At 40.0% G+C, this 20923-nt stretch overlaps 1 protein-coding gene across 1 annotated transcript in view; it reads left to right on the plus strand.

Annotated features, from left to right (window-relative positions):
• The window catches only part of CDC7 (cell division cycle 7), an 81335-nt gene that overhangs the window by 21880 nt on the left and 38532 nt on the right, over positions 1-20923 (plus strand). Inside the window, exons 3-5 of the mRNA XM_089668926.1 lie at positions 6004-6139; positions 9204-9297; positions 12728-12870. Of these exons, the coding sequence (XP_089525052.1) occupies positions 6004-6139; positions 9204-9297; positions 12728-12870 (373 nt within the window). The remainder of the gene's footprint in view (positions 1-6003; positions 6140-9203; positions 9298-12727; positions 12871-20923) is intronic.

Consider the following 20923-nt stretch of genomic DNA (forward strand, 5'->3'; position numbering starts at 1 on the left):
ATTTATAAATGTCCGTAATTCATATATAAGTCCAAACACCAAAATAAGTGATTAAAAAATCTCTTAAACAAGAAAAAACACCGTGTAGCAAAATCCACCACCAAATGGGCGGCCCTTGAAGACGTCGGATGACAAAACGTGTAGGGCAGGGCTTAGTGGATGGGACGTCAGGACGCTCTTCGAGACTGTCGGCTGTGATCGCGGTGAGCGAGGCTCGTCCCTGCTTTAGTTTTTTGAGACTGATATTGCTGGTATCGGTTGGACACCTTTCTTGTTAGTGCATATTTAAGGCTACAATAAAAACTAGAAAATCTACAATTTCTGGGGAAATTGTGTAAAGTGTTCTTGCCTCCACCAGTAGTCTACAACTGGAGTGAGCGGAGTAGCTTTTGTCACTCTGCTGGCTGCTCACACGCCTGGGTTCATATGACAACTCGCTCTACAGCAAGGCCAGAAGAGCTGTTAAAAACAAACTGCTCAAGTTGCTCACTTCACTGGCAGTTGCCATCTTCAAACGGTTGTAGTTTTAAAACTATAATATATTATGAGAATCACAAGACCCAGACCTCCATTTTGATGCATAGTATGTCTCTGAAATATTAAAAAATGAAGGCACAGTCGCAGTTTAGAAATTGCCCTTCAAATTTGAGGTGGCTCTAGTGGAGTTTCAATGAATGTCAATGGGCGGCGTGAGTTGCAAACAAATGGTCATATTGTGAAAACTAACAGGACTATGGCTTAGCCGATGACATTTTTAGTGGCAGCAGGGATAGCTGAATGTTTTGATATAAGATTTGTGTAGGTGGGCTTGAAAATGAGGGAGTGATGGCAGTTTAGAAATCGTGTCCTGATTTTTCATCTCACACTCTAGCTTTTGTCGGCTCCCACTCTAGTTTTGAACATTGTGCCATTCATTCCTATGGGACCAATTTCACCACAAAAACACCGATATTTCGTGAACCATTTGGCGAAACATTCCACAAAGTAATAGCAAACCAATCGGGAACAATCTGCACGTTTCGGTATATTACTTGTCTATGTAGTGTAAAAACTGTGGGAGGAGTTAGGGTGGTAAATTTGGCTATAAGAATATGTATGTGAGATAACAATAAGTGGTCTTGCCATGCAGGAACACTTAATTATCTTTGTTTTAATATACTGCTCCATGATACTCTTCTTTGATTCCCCGAGCATTTCCAAAGTTATGAAGGCATGATGACCACTTGCAGTTAAGGCTGTTCCATGTGTGCTGATTTGGCTGATTGCAGTCTATTACTCCTGGATTCTCCAACAGATCATCGCTCCCAGAGCAATTGCTATTTTTGCTGATTTATAATTTGATCAGCAAATAGCTCTGGTGAGTTTACCCATTTCATTCGGTGGTGGATTTTGCTACACGGTGTTTTCTCTTGTTTAAGAGATTTTTTTTAATCACTTATTTTGGTGTTTGGACTTGTATATGAATTACGGACATTTTTATAAATATATTTTTTATTTATGTATTTATCTGCATTTTCATGTGATTTGGTATTTAGCGCATTCCTTTATATATTTTGTCACTTACCTTTTCTTTGGTTAGGTTTGCAGCTTTATATATAATTTATTGGCGCTGTGTCTATATATTTTACAATCATCTGCATGGGTTGCAAACGAAAACGTTTCCTCCCCCCTTGTTATTAGAGAAGGATCCAGTGGAGGACAATGGGACAAGGTAGAGGAAAACAAGAATATTCTGGTAAAACAGAGTGCAGAAGAATTCTCATGTGAGGAATATACTCTAGGAAGAACCCTAGTTATCTTAGACTCAAAAGACCTTTGTGAGTTTTCCAAAGTTTCCTGGACTAATTTGAAGTTGCCACTTCCTGAGTCTTCTACTCGAAAGGTTACAGGATTTGGATCATGGCACCACAGCTTTGTTAATCCTTCCCTAATTTGAAGGAAATTTTGCATGTGGACCGGGCTCACCCTGACAAGGTGTTTATTTCACCAAAAAGTTTGCTCAGCAATAACCCATGGTGAAAGAGTTAAAAATAAATAAATATGACTTCGGTAGATCTGGTAGTTCTCAATAAGATCCTCACGTGCCCAGTGAACAAAATCCTGGTATTTAAAAATGTCTTGGACATCGATGTCTAGAGCCTTTATTTTAGGCCTCAACTGCGCTGTAAGAACAGGTCATGTCCAGGGAACTTGGTCACCGCAGGAGAGGTCGTTGCCCATCAACATTTGGGATTGACAGCGATTCGTCTTGCATTGATCAATGCACCTGAAGGCCATTCTGTAAGGGTCCAGTTGGACAATGCCATAGTGGTGGTGTATATACTACATCAAGCAGACACCAGGAGTTGGGTTTCTCAGGAGGAAGTGGCCCTCATCCTGTTAGGTGTGAAACGCCCGTACTGCCTGCTGTCTACATTTCAGACATGGAAAATTGGCAGGTGGATTTTTTCAGCTGCCAATGACTGTCTTCCAGTGAGTGGGATCTTTTGATGCCCAGGTTTGTCTCCAGAACCTGAGATCCTGAAGAGTTTGCAGTGGATGCTCTGCACTGTGGGACCAGTTCTTTCTAATTTATGCCTTCCTGCTATTACAACTTCTACCTAGTCTTCATCGCAGGATTTGTGTGGAAGGAGTTCTGACCCTGATTGGCCTGGCCTAGGAGAATTTGGTGCTTGGTTATTGTGAACATGTCTGTGGACGACATTTGGATCCTTTTGGATTGACCTGACCACCTATTGCAATGTCCAGTCTTCCGACCTCCTTTACAGTCTCTGGTTTTAACAACATGGCTGTTGTAGCCAGCATCTTGAGAGACAAGTCTAATTCGGTCATTCCTACCCTACTTATAGCTTGAAAGGTGACTTCAAAGAAGGAAATCTTATTTTGCTTGGTGTGAGGCTAGGGGGGTTTCATCCTCGCAAATATGTAGTTGATTGAATCCTGGCTTTTCTCCAATTTGGAGTTGATCAGTCTTGGTCTTTTTTCGGAGACTAGTTTCTTTGCATTCCTTGGTGCATTTCTGTGCAAAGCACAAGTTCCACTGGTCAGGACTCTATCAGCTCCGCAGGGCCTCAGCTCAGTACTTTCTGTATTGCAGAACTCTGTTTTGAACCCATCCGGGATATTTCTTCAGTCCTTCTGACTTTGATTGCCATTACTTTGGCTCCTAGAGGTCTGAAATTGGCTGCTTGATCCTGGATGCTCCATCGCAACAAGGTGGTTTTACCATTTTTACTTCAGGTGGTTTCTTTGTTCAATTTCAACAAGAATATCATGTTTCTGTCTCTGTCCTAAGCTGTAGTAGATGCCAGAGGGACGAGGCTCCTCCTGCACTTTGGATGTGGTTTGTGCTATCAGGTGTTACCACTTTAAACAGAAAACACAAGCAATTCCATGTTCTTAAGTTCTGTTTTGTTTCCAACTGCCAGGAATGCAGCACTGCTGTATAGGCCTACTTTGTAGCAGACAGGTTTGCTGTTTCTGCCAGGTACTGCATGCTTGTGCTCTGGTTGGTGTGGCTGGCTTTTCCTCACATACCAGGATGTGCAGGGCAGAGAACGGAATCTCTTAAAGGATAAGTTCACCTTTTGGGAACATGTTACATGTTCCACCCGTTTTTAGGGTGGAACATGTAACATGTACCCGATTGCTGCGGCAGCTGCCCTCACCCTCCTTCTGACAGAAATACAGGGAGAAGTTCCCCATACTATGTCAGATTTGAAAACAGGGCCATGCAGGGCTCCACTCACAGCCGCGTCATTCATTCACAGATTTCTGTGAATGACTTGCAAGTTTTGACAGCCTTAGTGGCTGTTGGCTTGTAGTTTTCAATGAACTACCATGTTATTGTGGAGTGCCGTGGTAGTTAATTGAATCTTCCTGTCAGTATATCTGCTTATTTGTACATCATGTATTTGTACAGCAAGCATATATACTGACAGATCTGCAGGAGACCTGCATGGCATCGGCAATCTGCTGATCATTGGTACAATGCTTTACAGGCTCATGCAAACAAAAATAATAAATGCACATTTTTTTTTTCTATCTGCAAACGAAATCAGTAATTAATATTTTTGTGCAAAAAGTGACCTTATCCTTTAACCATTAGCCGCCCGGCCAATGGCCGTTTGGCGGCTTGAAATGTGCTCCTGTATTCCGGGTGCACGCCATTTGGCGTGCTCCCGCACATGCGCGGTTGCAGAGCGACGCAGCAGTGCGATCTGTCACCGCCCGTGCACCTCGGACACGGCCGATGACAGATCCGAGTACCGGCTCCCGTTGCCGGTACCATGTGACCTGCTGTGACCAATCACAGCAGGTCACATGACAGTTGTATACAATGGATGGCTTCATTCATGATGCCATCCATTGTATACTAGTGCCTAGCTGTGAATGGTCACAGCTAATCACATGCACATGTCATGTGATTAGCTGTGACCAAATCACAGCTAAGCACAAAAAAAAAAAAAAAGCTGAATGAATCGATTTCATTCAGGTAAATGCTTGCTTATAGCAAAGTAATTCTTTGCTATAAGCAAATTGTGTAAAAAAAAAAAAAAAAAAAAAAAATACTGATCACTTCCCCAAAGTAGTACAGTGTTACTATGGTAACATTGTACTATTTTGGTCATAGTAAAACATGAAAAAAAATCTTAAAAATAAACAAAAATGTAATAAAAAATTTAATATAATAAAAAAAATTAAAAAAAAAATATATTTTTTTTTTTCATAGTGTCACCAGTCAGTGTCGCTGTTCACCGCCATGCCAGTTATATGATGACGCTGTACTGCACTGGTGACAGTATGTAAAAAAAAAAAATAGTAAAATTAATTTTTTTAATTTTTTCATTTTCCGAAAAATTATGACAAAAAAATACAACTTCAAAAAACTCGCCATGCCTCTTATGAAGTACGTCGGACTGTCTACTCTGCAAAAAGGGGTCATTTGGGGGATATCTGTACTGTTCTGACATTCTTGGACCTCAAGATATTAGATTGGCTGTCAGTACTTCAGGATTGATCAATAATCAGATCTATACCATAGTTTGTGAACTCTATAACTTTCCTACAAACTAAAAAATACATCCTAATTTGGGTTATTTTCACCAAAGACATGTAGCAGAATACATCTCGGCCTAAATTTATGAAGAACAATTACTTATTTGTAAACTTTTATAACCGAAACAAAGAAAAATGTGGGTTTTTTTTTTTCAAAATTTTTGGTCTTTTTTTTGTTAATTTTAGCAAAAAATAAAAACCCCAGCGGTGATTAAATACCACCAAAAGAAAGCTCTAGTTGTGTGAAGAAAATGATAAAATTTTAGTTTGGGTACAATGTTGTATGACCGCGCAATTGTCATTCAAAGTGTGAGAGCGCTGAAAAATGGCCTGGGCAGGAAGGTGTAAAATTGCACGGTATTGAAACGGTTAAAGCTGATCTCCTTAGTTTCTTTTAGTTCATTTGAATCAAAATCAAGCTAGTTGAAATCAAACTATATTCCTTCACGAACTGCTGCAATTGGCTCTAAGCATTGTATGAACTGCATGTAACTTCAGCTACATACAGTACTGGGTTCCAGCTGTGAAACAGACTTCCCATCTCACACCCAGGACAATAAGAGTTGGTCTGAGGGGTGTGCTCAGCCATTCAAAGGCAGCTTTGTTTTTTGTGAATGAATACAAAGCTTCCTCGGTTTGGCTGAGGTGGACAGGTGGGCTGATAACTTCAGAGATGGCTGCTGTATGGCCTGTACCTTCAAGAAATAATACGGTATTTACAGTCCATTCAGGATGTATGAAATTGGCTAGTATGCATGTGTGAATGCTTGAGAAAGCTGTGGGCAGGCCATGCTGCATTCTTTGCTGTACAGTCAGAAAAATATGTTGTAGAGATTTGTTTCTCGTATAGTATTTTAACAGTCACATATTTGTTTCAGATTTTTGAGTACATTGCTTTTTTTTTTTTTTTATTATATGAAATAACTGAATATTTTTCTGTCCCAGGTACATTTAGTTCTGTGTATTTGGCTATTGCAAGACTAAAGTCAGGAGAGGATGTGAAATTTGCTTTAAAACATTTAATCCCTACAAGTCACCCCACGCGAATAGCAGCAGAACTGCAGTGCCTTACGGTAGCTGGGTAAGTAAATTTTAAAGGAAATTGTACCGAAATATGTTTAACTTGTTCTGACCTTTCCTGCTGAGAATACTGGATGTTTGGCTGTCCTTCTGATCCAATGGCTTTAGCAATCAAGTATGCAGATCAACAGTTCCAACTTCACTTGCTGCTTACTTGTTTCAGGTTGGTGACTGAAAGTATTGATATCAGACTGTTGGGGAATTTGGTGTTTTCAGGAGGTTCAAGCTATAGCCTATATCTTTCTTTAAGCATAGGTTTCCTTTTCCTTTTGCAGTTGTGTGGCTGCTATCTTTTTAGCTGGCAAGAAATGTGTCCTAAAAGATGTGTGGACTTCCATCTCTGGTACTACACAATGTAATGTGTATTGAGATGTGCTATTGCTCTGACTGTGCAATGTTGTCTGCATGTAGTTAGATGTCAGATGACCATAACACTTTGAAATTAAATAGCTTCTCAGACATTCACTACATTTGTGAAAACTAGATCACCACCGCTACCATATGGCCAAAAGCTCCTGAACACCGGCCCAAATTGAGCTCAGGTGTTTGTAAAGGCTGTTATTAACCACTTCCCGACCGGCCGTTTTATATAAACAGCCGGACGGTGGTACTGCAGGGTCGGGTGGCCGTTTTATAAACGGCCTCCCCGCACCCTGCTTGTGCGCGCTCCCTGGGATCGTGCAGCACTGCAATCCGGTGCCCGCTGTGTCCTCTGGACACAGTGAAACACCGATCGTCGGACGGGACCTCTGTACGAGGTCCCGATCATGTGATCACTCATCGGCCAATCGGTGATCACATGCAAAGTAGTAAGCAAGATGTCACTTCTGACATTGCGTACTACGTGTGAAATCTGAATAATCAGAGGTCACATGGTACAAGGCTATTCACAACAGCCTTGTACCATGTGACAAGCTGTGACCAATCACAGCTCACTCAGTAGTTCTCAATGGCTGCAAAAATGCAGACAGAGAGAGAAATGATTGCTTTTACGTCCTATATGGGTGTAAAAGCAATCAGTGTAACCAAAAAAAAAATCTTCATCACCCTCCAAAAGTAGTACAGTGTCACCATGACACTGTACTGCTAGGGTGACAGTATGTAAAAAAATAAATAAATAATATAAAAAAAAGTTTAAAAATGTGTCATTTTTGGTTATAAACTAATTTTGGCTTATTTGTGTTTTTGTTTTTTTTTTTTTTTGTTTTTTTTTACTAAAAAGATAACGGAATAAATTTTGGCCAAGATTTATGATGAAATATTTATTTGCAAAATTTTATAAGAAAAACTTTTTTTTTTCCCAAAATTTTTGGACATAAAAAATTCATATGGGTACAGTGTTGCATGACCGCGCAATTGTCGTTCAAAGTGTGATAGCGCTGAAAGCTAAAAATTGCCCTGGTCAGGATGGGGGTAAAAGTGTCCGGACTGGAAGTGGTTAAAGGGGAAGAAACCCGATCTACACACACCCCACACACACAGCACACACACACTGAGGTTTACTGACTGAGGTTTACAACTGCTTTAAATCTTCCCTCTCCACTCCTCTTACTTATCCTGCCTAACCTTTATACTCAACTTGTTTTAATCTGCTCCAGTCCAGTAAGTGATCCTACAGCAACAACACCATATGAATGCCCATGGTTATGGAATGGGATGAAAAGCCATATATAGTTGTGCTCATCTGTTCACAATTTTTCGATATATAGTGCTTAGTTATGCAACTTCCAGACATTTAATGCAATTACCAACGCATCATCCCCCCTCTTTTTCTATGTGTGTTTTTTTTTTTTTCTCTCTCTCTCTGTCTGGGAGGGGTTTGTGTTTGTCCACGTAACCCTTATTATAGTTTGCTCTTCATAGGTAGGTGTGGACATAGTAGTAGTTGTAGTCTTTTTTTGGAGATGTCTTATTGAGTGAAGAGGAAGACCTTATTGTATTTATTGGCACCAGTGTGTAGTACTTCACATTTTAACATTTCAGTAAATATTTTGAATATACGAAGAAAGTGATTTAAAAAATGTGGTAATTAAATCAATTGTTCATTTGATATTGGTGTGTGTGTGTGTGTGTGTGTGTATGTGTATATATGTGTGTGTATGTATGTATGTGTGTGTGTGTGTGTGTGTGTGTATATATATATGTGTGTGTGTGTGTATGTGTATATATATATATATATATATATATATATATATATATATATATATATATATATATATATATAAATTTTTTTATCATTTAATTTTTTTCCTTTTTTTTTTTTTCTTCCTGGATGAGTTATTATTTTGGTGATTGGTATACAGTTTTTTTGTTTTTTTCTTTGGGTGTCCCAATTAGCATAAGTTGACCATGTATTTATATTGATTGGGTTACTTCGAGTTTTATAATATTTTAATACGAATGCACACCAATTCTTTTGGACATTCCTTCTAGTTTAAAGGCCGATTCACACTATGCCCTGAGCTGAATCGCAGAGGAATGCTCTGTGCAGTGCGAGTTCAAGCCCATTCATTTAATGGGCTGAAATCTCACCTCACCAAAAGTAGTGCATGCACTACATTTTGAAGTGCATGGCAACCGTATCGCATGGCACATTCCACTATGCGATTTGGTGCGGGTAAACGCAATGCGTTTGGGGTGTTCTTAACTTTTAACTGACCCCTGCAGCAGATCACAAGGACATTGTGATCAGAATGTGATGCCGGAAGCCGTTCAGGACTGTGGCTCTCCCACACCGCATTATAGTGTGAACCAGCCACAAATATTTTAAATTGAGCAGTTAACCCCTCCACTTTATGTGGGGAGGGATTATCTGAGTTGATTTGTTTTTCCTGTTGATGTGGGATCAAAAGGAGTGAATGTTCATGGAGCTTTCCGTAATGAATAGACACAGAAGGAATGTGAAATGCGTCTACTGATCCCAGAGCCATGCGTTGCTGTCTCTTTATCTTCATTGAATAATAAAGAAGTCTGCTGTTTGTATATTGGAGTTCCTGTACTTCAAGTTCAGATGATTTTATTGTGTGACAGATTCATTGCTTAAATTTATTTTCTTCTTTTACTAGTGGAGATGACAACGTCATGGGCGTAAAATACTGTTTTAGGAAAAATGATCATGTGGTTATAGTCATGCCATATGTGGAGAATGAATGTTTTGTGGTAAGTTGTATGTTTTTGTTTTTTTTTTTATGTATTTGTAGTAATTGCCATTTTCAGTATAGAGCACGGAAAGCCCATGTTTGAAGATAGGTCTCCCCTGAAAATAGCAGTATTGTAATGGTGCACATTTACCCAGTTGACATTCAACTTTTTGGGTTTACCACCAGGTGCAGTAGCTTGTTTTCAGTAGTCTTGTTCACACCAATATATTGTGTAGAGATGAACAGATATATCGGTGGCCGAAATGTAATGGCCAGAAATAGTGTTATCGGCATTTTGCCGGTAGGAAAAAAGGTGCCAATAATGGCTTCTCTGTTTTTTATTATAAAAGTAATGTGTCAAGGCAACTTGAGTGCAAAGTGGCGTCCCATAGACTTTTTTTCATGCAAAAACGCCATTCACATTCAGTTTGAAAAAAAAAAATTTAAAAACTGTCCAGTTTGGTTTTCGCCCAAGTGCATCCTGCATTTTCATTTCAGTGCACCACTAATATTGTGCTATAGTGTGTGAGTGAAGATCTGTTGCATTAAGCCTACTATAGACAGATCAAAATTTAGCCGGTTCAGCAGGAACTGGTCAAATTTTGATCCATATCTGGACAGGCTGGTTGTTCTGAAGTCCTATCTGTTTTTTGTTTATTTCCCCCGTTCGATAACCGCCGGTGGATGTAGCAAAAGGGCACAATTTAATCACTTGCCTACTGGGCACTTTCACCCCCTTCCTGCCCAGGCCAATTTTCAGATTTCAGCGCTGTCGCACTTTGACAATTGCGTGGTCATGCAACACTGTACACATAAAATTTGTATCATTTTTTTTAAACAAATAGAGCTTTCTTTTGGTAGTATTTTATTCCCCACTGGATTTATTTTTTGCACTAGAAATGGGGGAAAAAAACAAACATTTTGGAAATAAGTTTTTTTTCCCCTCATAAAATTTTGCAAACAGGTAATTTTTTTTCCCATTCACTGATGTGCATTGATGAGGCTGCACTGATATGCGATTGTTGGGCACTTATGGGGCTGCACTGATAATCATTGCCCTAATTATCAGTGTAGCTGTCTCCTTTCATAGTTGCCGGTTACCAGCAGTACTTTTCTCCCACTGTGACAGCGTGAGGAAAGTACTGCCAATAACCAGCAAGTGTATTTACATGGTGATCAGCTGTGATTGAACACAGCTGATCACGTGGTAAAAGGCCACCTGGACGACCGAGCTGTAGCTGTCATTCGGCTATAGCGCAGTCAGGAAAGGGTTAAAATTTACAAATAATTGATATTAACTCAATACGGGTTAAGATTTTATATTTAGCAAGAATTTTTTAAAATGTGCTACGTTTATTTTTAGTGTATTTTTAGGGAAAATATTGTTTTAATTAACATTTGCCCAAACATTGCAGACCCTTAAAATTCAGTAGCACCTTTTTATTCTACTGATCATGTGCTTTTAGAAAATTATATGGTATGGTGGGTCTTTTACAAACACTGAAAGCTGTAAGGGAAAAATAAAAAAGCAATGGAAAAATTACCAAAATCGTCCACCCACCTTAGTTTTAAAAGTGGAGTGCAGGGCCTGGCAGCAAAAGGGTTAAAGCAGTATTTTTTTTCTGTCCTTTCCAGTCTGGTCACATGATCCTGTAACTGAGCGGCAGCTGTAGGGGTGGAGAGTGAGCGCTTGACAATGGGAATTCTGGGAACTAAGATATCGCCATAAGCTCCCAGCTATTGTCGGTGCTCCTGCCTCTCCAGCTGCTGCTCATTGACACAGGGTATGTGGAGCTGCAGGATCACAAGACCAAAGCAGGTTAAAAATAGGTATGTATACATATCTTTTGTACACAGGTTAGGCATGATGGGTACCAGGAGGGAGGGAGCATTTTTAAGCATTAAGCAGGAATTCCACTTAAATGTGGTGGCTGCATTTGTGTTGTGTTTTTTTCTTTTTTAGGCCTTTTTTTCCTTGCCAGTAATGAACTTTCTTTCTTAGGTTGGCTCCAGTTCTGATGGAGTAGCAACAGACTCCTTTGGACAGCAGCATTGTCTAACTGGGGAACTCTAGCCAATACCTTTTTTTTTTTTTTTTTTTTTAATTAAAATTCCCCCCGTTTCCCGTCCGCCCTATAGCAGAAATACTGCTCTAGGGTGGCACGGGTGTGCAAAATCACGTGTGTGTGTGTATATATATAATTTTTGCATATCCGCATAGGGGGCGTGCGAGAGCCCTACCCGCGCTGCCAGCCTCGGCTGTCAATCACCGGGTCCCAGCCGCTAATTACTCGCCGGCGCCCAGTGGTTTACTAACCGTTCTCCTTCCTGTCAGCTCAGGCACACAGCCATCCAGAACAGTGTGATTACAGTGAAGCACACTGACATGGTCCCCTAGTAAAACACTCCCTGCACACAGTTAATGCTTTGATTGCCCCTCATGTTAACCCCCTCCTACCCAGTGCCATTTGTACAGTGTCAGTGTGGTGTTTTTTTGTTTTTGTATTTTTAAGCACTGATCACTCTATTGGTGTTACTGGGCATGTTAGTGACACCAAGTCAGTTCCCCCTAGTGTCAGAATATCCGCTTATGTCCACTTATAGCAGTCCTGCTATAAGTCGCTGATCGCCGCCATTACTAGTAAAAATAAATCCCAGTATATGTACCACCATTTTTAAATGCTATAACTTTCATGTAAACCAATTAATTTACATGTATTGCGTTTTTTCTTAGCAAAGAATACATTTTGGTGTAAATTTTATGACATTTTATTTTTGAAAACATTTTTTACTGGGTCTGAGTTATGAATCATTGACTGAAACCTATTGACAAAATCCCGATGTGTTTTATCAAAGCGGGAATCGGCTTGGGGTGGAGGGGGGGGGCTGAGCCCACACCCGCAACCCAGAAGGTGTTGACATACAGCTACGTGATGGTGCCTGTACGGGTCACCCACCCACAGTAAAGTTGTCCTTTTTAACCCTCCCACCTGGTAACAAACTTGCCTTTCTTCCTTTCCCAATAATGGTGGCTTTGCTCAAAAATTCCTATAGGACAGTGGTGCTCTGCAGAACTGCTGGAGTCTGTAGTGAGGTACCCTGCATGCCACATCCTACATTTTGACTTCTTGGCTCCTTTTGTGTGCCAAAGATCGCCTTGAAAGTCCAATTTTGTTTTGGGGGGGGGGGGGGGTGGTAATGGGCACAAGAACGCATTACCTCCCCCATCCCACATTGCTAGTTGTCATAGTGACCTATTGCCAAGCTCTATTACTGAATAATAGGACCTGAGTGGAGGGATACCCTCATGCAAATAATGGCTTTCAAAACTTGCTATCTGCAGGCTGCTGATGCATGACTGCAGGAGTTGGACATCATAGGAGTTTAATAAGATAACAATGCACAATGTAGGGCTGTATGAGCTAATTGTTTTTTTGTTTTTTTTACAGGATATTTTACATTCTCTTAGCTTTCAAGAAGCAAAGGAGTACACGTTTAACCTATTAAAAGCACTTAAACGTATCCACCACTTTGGGATTGTTCACCGGGATGTGAAACCAAGCAACTTCTTGTATAGCAGAAAACAGAAGCAGTATGTTTGGGCACCTTATTATATTGTATATGTCATGTCATATGTATATTACCATCATTAGATGTGATTGGCTAGAATAAACTCTGGGGTTGATTTACTTAACCTGGAGAGTGCAAAATCTGGTGCAATTCTGCATAAAGAAATTTTGCTTCTAACTTCAACTTGTTCAATTAGGCTTTAGCAATAAAACCTGGGAGCCGATTGGTTTCTATACAGAACTCTCCAGCTTTAGTAAATACCCCCTGTGCATTTAACCACTTCCCATTGTATATAAACGGCTGGACTGTGGCAGTGTAGGGACGGGTTGCCGTTCCAAAACGGCACCCGCCATTTTGGATTGTGCACACTCCCTGGAAGCGCGCGGCACCTCGATCCGGTGCCCGCTGTGTCCTTCGGATGCTGCGGAACACTGATCGCTGTACTGGATCTGTGTGAGGTCCCGATCATGTGATCACTGATTGGCCAATCAGTGATCATATGAATAGGTGTAAGCAAAATGTAACTTCTGACATCATTGCTTACTACGTGTGAAATCTGTGAATGATCACAGAGGTCACATGGTACAGGGCTATTCACAACAGCCTTGTACCATGTGACAAGTTGTGACCAAGCACAGCTCACACAGTATTTCTCAATGGCTGCAAGCATGCCGCCAGAGAGGAGAAATAATTGCTTTTACAGCCTTTATGGGTGTAAAAGCAATCGGTGTAAAAATAATAATCATCACCCCCCACAAGTAGTACAGTGTCATTATGGTGACACTGTACTGCTAGGGTAACAGTATGTTAAAAAAAACAAATGTAAAAAAAACTTTTTTGAAAAATTATAATTTTTGGTTATAAACTAATTTTGGGTTATTTTTTTTACTAAAAAGATAACTGAATAAATTTTTGCCAAGATTTATTTATTTATGGGCTTTTTTTAATTGGCAAAAGAAATAAAAATCCCAGTGGTGAATAAATACCACCAAAATAAAGTTATATCTGTCTCAAAAAAATTCACATGGGTACAGTACAGGTACTCCTCGCTTAACGACCGAGTTCCGTTTCAACGACTTGGTCGTTAAGCGAATTGGTCGTTAAGTGAGGAACTGCATGTACTGTATACAGTAGTACAATATATGCATAGTATTTGACAATACAGTATTCTGAATAAGTAAAATAACAAGAAAGATCAAACTGAAAACTTCCACTTGTTTTAATTTGCATAGGTTGTGTAATTTACACACAGTACTGGAATGTATTACAGTACAGTAGTACAATACAGTATATGCATAGTATTTGACAATACAATACAGTATTCTGAATAAGTAAAATAACAAGAAATATCAAACTGAAAACTTCCACAGTAAACAAAAAAAACAAAACAAACAAAAAAAAAAAATTCAGGCTATCATTTTAGTCAACGAATCCTTCAAAATCGTCATCATCAGAGCTATTATCAGGAGCTGCTGAAGGCCCAGGTAAGGGAGACGATGGAGTAGAAATTGAAGCATTGGTAGTGCTTGGTGTAACTTTCCAAAAGTATCCACTTAGAGTGGTCTGCTTTGTCATTTTCTTTTTTTCTTCATATATTTCACGATAGCACTGTAAAACTTGACTTATTTGTCTTTCCACCTTTGTGAATCGTTCAACATTCGGATCCATACTCTCTAGTTGGAACATAGCTGCATTCACTTTTGAGAACACACCAGCTAATCCCTTCACAGTAAACTTCTTTGGCACTTCTTCCATGTTTTCATTTTCTTCTTCCTCCTCCGCCAGGTTCTGCTGTGCTTCCAACTCTATTAAATCTTCGGTAGTTAGCTCTCCCTCCCTGTATTGCACTAATTCCTCAATATCTTCCACCTCAACTTCTAAATTAAGCACTTTAGCAAGTTCCATAGTTGTTTTATTTATGGCATCAACATGTTCATCTTTCTCAAAAACTGTAACATTGCTCACAAAACATTTTAGGCATTTTTTCCATATGCCTTGCATACACTTTTCTGTCACTCCCTTCCAAGCGGATTCAATGTTGTTTATGCAGTCTAAAATGTTGTAAGATCTCCAGAAATCACGGAGAGTTACTTCATCATTTTCTGTTGCTGCTACAGCTTTGGAAAAAGTTGTGCGTAAATAGTATGCTTTAAATGTGGCTATGGCCCCCTGGTCCATTGGCTGAAGGATTGAAGTTGTGTTTTTAGGTAGATATACTATCTTTACATCTGTGTTTAGGTCATCAAGATACTGGGGATGGCCTGGAGCATTATCAAGCAGGAGGATAATTTTAAAAGGAATGCCCTTTTCTTGACAATAATGCTTCACTGAGGGTATGAAGCAGTGGATGAACCAATCCTCAAAGCTTGAGTCATCCATGCCTTGTTATTTGCTCGGTAGTAAACAGGCAGTGTGTTCTTTCTAACTCTGCTCAATGCACGTGGGTTTTCAGAGCGATAGATAAGCAAAGGCTTCAACTTAAACCCGGTAACATTTCCTCCCAACAACAAAGTGACCCTGTCCTTAAATGCCTTAAAGCCAGGCATTGTCTTAGCTTCTTTGTGTATATAGGATCTTTCAGGCATTTTCTTCCAAAAAAGTCCAGTTTCATCCACATTGAAGATCTGTTCTGGACAGTAGCCACCTTGCTCTATGATTTTATCAAATTGGTCAACAAATTTTTCTGCTGCTTCTACATCTGCACTTGCTGCCTCACCACTGACACTCCGATTTATGCAGCTTGAATCTTCGAGAAAACCGTTGAAACCATCCGTTACTTGCTGTAAAGGTTTCGGTTGAACCGCTGCGTGCTTGCAAAGTCTCAAAGATATTGAGTGCCTTGGCTTGAATTATTGAAAGGTTCAATGGCATTCTTTTTTGAATCTGGTCATCAAACCAGATAGCCAGTAACTTCTCCATATCATGAATTAGGCCTTTCCGCTGTCTAGTTATTATGGCTTTAAAGCCTGTTGATGCTTTCACTGCCTCTTTTACTCTATCTTTATCCTTAAGGATTGTTGAAATGGTTGAATGTGCCAGATGCAAGTCATGTGCTATCTCATGGACTTTTTTGCCACCTTCATAATCCTTTTATGATCTTTATTTTCTTCTCAAGATCAATAGCCTTCCTTTGTTTCTTGGCATTTTCTGGTGCAACCTTGCTTTTCCTTTTTGGAGACATCTGGGGTAAAGTACAATACAGAATAAGGCACCCAGATCACACACAACTTGTATGCTTGAAGAAAAAGCTTTATAAATAGTTACACTGTACTGTACATACTGTAATGTACTATATCTGTACTGTATACAGTATTGTCACACTACTGTGCTGTATTGTGTGGGCCTGAGAGAGATCCTGGACTGTATACAGTACAGTACAGTATAGCTGTTTATAAAGTTTTTTCTTTGCATCGCAAAAAAATACAGTAATTTACAGTACTGAATACTGACCAGGAAACCAGCAGTACCGGACCTCAGAATAGTGTACAATTTCAGCCATGAATGACTTTGAGACGCAGGGCCGCTACCACCGCTACCACCGCTACCACGTCTGCTACCACGTCCGCTACCACGTTTAGCGCGTAACCACGTTTTAGCACGTACCGAGATGGTCGTAAGTGTGAGCGGTCGTAACGGTGAAGAGATGGTCGTAAGTGCGAGCGGTCGATAAACAGGTAGGTCGTTAAGCGAGGAGTATCTGTATTGCATGACTGCACAATTGCCATTCAAAGTGCAACAGCACTGAAAGCTGAAGATTGGCCTGGACAGGAAGGGGGTAAAAATGCAGCTCATCTACTGCTTTTCCTGTTAGGGGTAATCAAGGAGTTTGCAGAACTGCTCCTATCACTTACTGGATTCCTAGCTCCAGCGTACCCTGCTTGAAGTTCCAGTCCTATATGTGGAACCTCCTGCGTCGTCAATTACAGTACAGGGTCTTTTATCCTGTATTGTATGTTTAGGAGACTGGAGTGTGACAGGAGTCATCCCCAGCTTACGGAGTAGCTGGAGGGAGCCTGCTGGAGTGAGAAGTAGTTTTTTTTTGTTTGTTTTTTTGTTTGTTTTTTTGTTTTGGTTTTTTTTTTGTTTTGGTTTTTTTTTTTCTTTGCTCCTTAATCCTCTGCTCCTAGACTAAGCAAGCAATTAAAGTGATATTAAAGGCAATTGTGTGTTTTTACAAAAAAAAAAAAAATCAAATATGTCATACTTTCCTAGTGCAGTGGTATTGCACAGAGCAGCCCTGATCCTCCTCTCAGGTCCAGTGCTAGTGCTCCTGGCCCCTCCCTCCTGCTTAGTGGCCTCAGAGCAAGTAGCTTGCTATGGTGGCACCCAAGTATGCTTGCTCCCAAGCCGCTGCTTTGTATGTACATCTACACACAGAGCCATGGCACCCTCTCTGCTCATTAACTCGCTGGCTGTGATTCCCACTGCTCTCTCTGCCAATGAGGGAGAGTCCCCAGAGTGCCGAGGCTCTCGTACACAGTGCTCGATCGCAATGGGGCGCAGGCAAGTATTTGGGAAGACTGCTGCACACAAAAGTGGTGTTTTTTTTTTTTGTTTGTGGGTTTTTTTTTTTTGTTTTTTTTACCTTCATACATAGAATGCATGAAGGTAAGCTTTCAACCTTTTACATCTACTTTAACCACTTGCCCTCCTGAGGATTTCTCCCCCCCTCCCCCTTCCTGACCAGGCTATTTTTTTGCATTACGGCGCTGCGTTACGCTAAATGACAATTGTGTGGTCATTCAACGCTGGACCCAATTTAAATTTACGTCCCCCTACGAATTGAGCTTTCTTTCGGTGGTATTTGATCAATTGTGTGTTGCTTTTTCTTTTTTTCTTTTGCACTATAAAAAAAGGACCAATTTTTTGAGAAAATATTTTTTACTCTTTCTATTAAACATGTTCAATAAAAAATAAAAAAAAACAAGTTTCGTCATAAATTTAGGCCAAAATGTATTCTGCTACATGTCTTTGGTAAAAAAAAAAATCCCAATACGTGTTAATTAATTGGTTTACGTGAACGTTATAGCGGTGTATAAATACACTGGAATATTTTTATTGTTGTTTACTAGTAATGGTGGCGATCAGCGACTTATAGCAGGACTGAGGCGGGCATTCTGATACTAGGGGGAACTGACTTGGTGTCACTGACATCCCCAGCCACACCAATGCAGTGATCAGTGCTATAAAAAAAAAAAAACTGATACTGTACTAATGGCACTGGGCAGGAAGGGGTTAACATGAGTGGCGATCAAAGGGTTAACTGTGCTGAGAGTGTTTTATTGGGGGTCGGTGTGGTGGTACATAACTGTAAGCACACTGCTCTGGATGGTTGTGCTGTGCACAGCCATCCAGAGCAGTGTTCCCGAGCGACAGGGAGGACAACTGTTCGTTAACAAAGCAGCCCTCCTCGGAGATCCTCGGTAATCACCGGGCGCCGGTGGGTAATCACCGGCCAGAACCCAGTGATTGACAGTCGTGGCTGCGAATGGCAGCGCAGATAGGGCTTGCGCATGCCCCCTACCCGGAAATGCAAAATCATGTGTGTATATATATATGTGTGTGTGTGTGTGTGTGAGATTTTGCACACCCCTGCTGCAGTATTTCTGCTATGGGGAAGCGGTTAAACCATTGCAGTGCAGGTGGGGAAGGGGCACTGCAGGGGTGGTGGTTTTCATGGGGTTGGGTTTTTAATAACAAATGTGAATAAAAAAAACTGGTATCCAAAATGTATAATTGTATAGCAAACTGAGTGTCAATATATAAAAGGTGTTTATTATATCAAAGTCCCACTTTCACCCTTGAAAGTCCAAAATTTGTAAATCATAAACCTTTTTTTAGTGTCAGTAAAATTTATTTCAAAAACTCCCAAAATTATTCTTCCAAATTCGGATCCATAATCTCCATGTGCCTCCAAAAATGCTGTATACCTCCAAAAAATAAAACTGGATAGTGTGTTCTCCTCAGTATAACTGATTAAATTGTAGTGTGTGTGTGTGTGTGTGTGTGTGGTTTTGTGTTTGCACAAAAAAAAGTTTTACAAAGTGTGAAATAGTGAAGCACTCTGTGTACACTTCTATATACACACTTCTCTGTGTACACTTCATGAACACTTCTATGTGGCTGAATTACAAAAGGGATAATTTGTGATCTGACGTTAATCCTGTGGGATAGTTTCAGATGAGTGTGGACCCAACGTAATATTTTCTCGGGAGGCTCTTATGTCACTTATTTAGGGTAAGGGTATGTAATTCAGCCACATAGAAGTGATCACGGAGTGTTCACAGAGAAGTGTGTATATAGAAGTGTACACAGAGTGCTGGATTAGAATTTGGAAGAATAATTTTGGGAGTTTTTAAAATAATTTTACTGACACTAAAAAGGTTTATGATTTACAACTTTAATACTGTTATACCTATATCCATTATTTGTTTTACAAGCAAGACTTTGTTCCGGTGATATCAATTTGCAAACATTGTGTAACAATACTTTGAAGAGAGCGCATTTTTTTTCTTTTTTTTTTTTTTTCTACTTGAATCAGTGTTCGTTTAAAACCAAAAAGTTACTGTAGTTGAAAAGTAGAAATTTAATACTTTTGAAGTGGAACTTCCCCTGTGTCTGAGCACCACAAACCAAAAATGCTATTTTATTCTTTTTTAATATTCAAAGCAAACTTACCCAGTCATGTATCCATGCTTTATTTTGCAGAGAAATTATGCTGAAAAACACCCCCCCTAGCATTTCTTGCCATGGCCATCTTAAGTAAGGGCAGAAGATTCATGTAGCATTTACTTTACTGGACTCCTTTTGCCCTTAGCTTAGGTATGCAAGGAGGAGGATGTGCTTAGCTGAGGAAAAAACCCTCCCTCTGAAAATTCCTGGGATGTATGACATAATTTGCCTAGGCATGGAAACCAGGAAGTAACTGAAATGTAAAAAAATAAAAAGTTTAAAACCAGTAAATATAATATACTTTCCTATCTAATTACTAATACTAGCAGCAAAAGGATTAAAAATCAATGTTGACCGAGACAGTGAAGTTCCACTTAAAAACATTGTGTAACATGCGGACAGTGCCCACTCTGAAACGGTGCTTGATTCGCCAAAACGATGTGTCCATATTATTCCATGGAAAATTAGTTTAACAAAAAGTGAGTTATGCTGCAAGTATATCTGGCAGTTTCCAATCAAACTGCCCCCTAGCATTTCTGGCTGTGGCCATCTTGAGTAAGGGCAGATGAGTTTACTTCCTAGAATCAATCCATCTGCCTTAGCTGAGAGAGCCCCTCCTGAAGACTCCTGGAAACTGACATTTGCCTAGGCATGAAAACCAGGAAGTAACAAATGTAAAAAAAACCCAAAAAACTTTAAAACAAGTAAATATAATCTACCCTTCTATTTATTAATGCTAGCAACATAAGGTGTGAACTCTGCAGAGCGGATCCGCCTGCTCAGTGGGGGATCCGTCTGCTGAGCAGAGAGGTGACAGGTTTGGTCCGCTTTGTGCAGAACGGACACTTACACAGCCCACTGTTCTCAATGGGGTGGTTGGATGTAAACAGACCCGCTGGTCAGTTTTTCCATCTGACAGTCATCTGATCTGCCTGTGTGAAACTGCCCAAACTGTGGTTGTGTTTTTTTGTTTTTCTTCAGCCACAGCTATTACAGCTGCTGTGTATAAACACAGCAACTCCTGGCTGTAATTTTGACAATTGGGTATTGCCAGAAAGGGCAAGGGTGCTGGGTAGGACAAGGTGTACTGCACACACCCTGTGTACTTCAATGTGGTATTTTTGGGCATATATTGAATGCCCAGTAATACTAGTGAGCTGTACAATATAGTTAATTCTGTGTTGGCATTCTTACTATTTTAATGTATGCATGTGAAAACTACAGTCTGGCTAGTTCAAGATTTTAAAACAAAAACTGAAATTTTGCTCTCACACTTCATAATTAAGGTCTGGTCCGATCTGTATTTGACTGCTCAAAGTATGTGCATTATCCACGGCAAGGTTTTTTGCAACTTTGTAAGGTTTTAGATCAAGTTGCAACATTTTTTCAACAGTATAAAATGA

This window comes from Staurois parvus, unplaced genomic scaffold, assembly GCF_062004578.1.
Source record: "Staurois parvus isolate SC_StPar_1 unplaced genomic scaffold, SC_StPar_1.0 ptg000066l, whole genome shotgun sequence".
NCBI lineage: Eukaryota > Metazoa > Chordata > Amphibia > Anura > Ranidae > Staurois > Staurois parvus.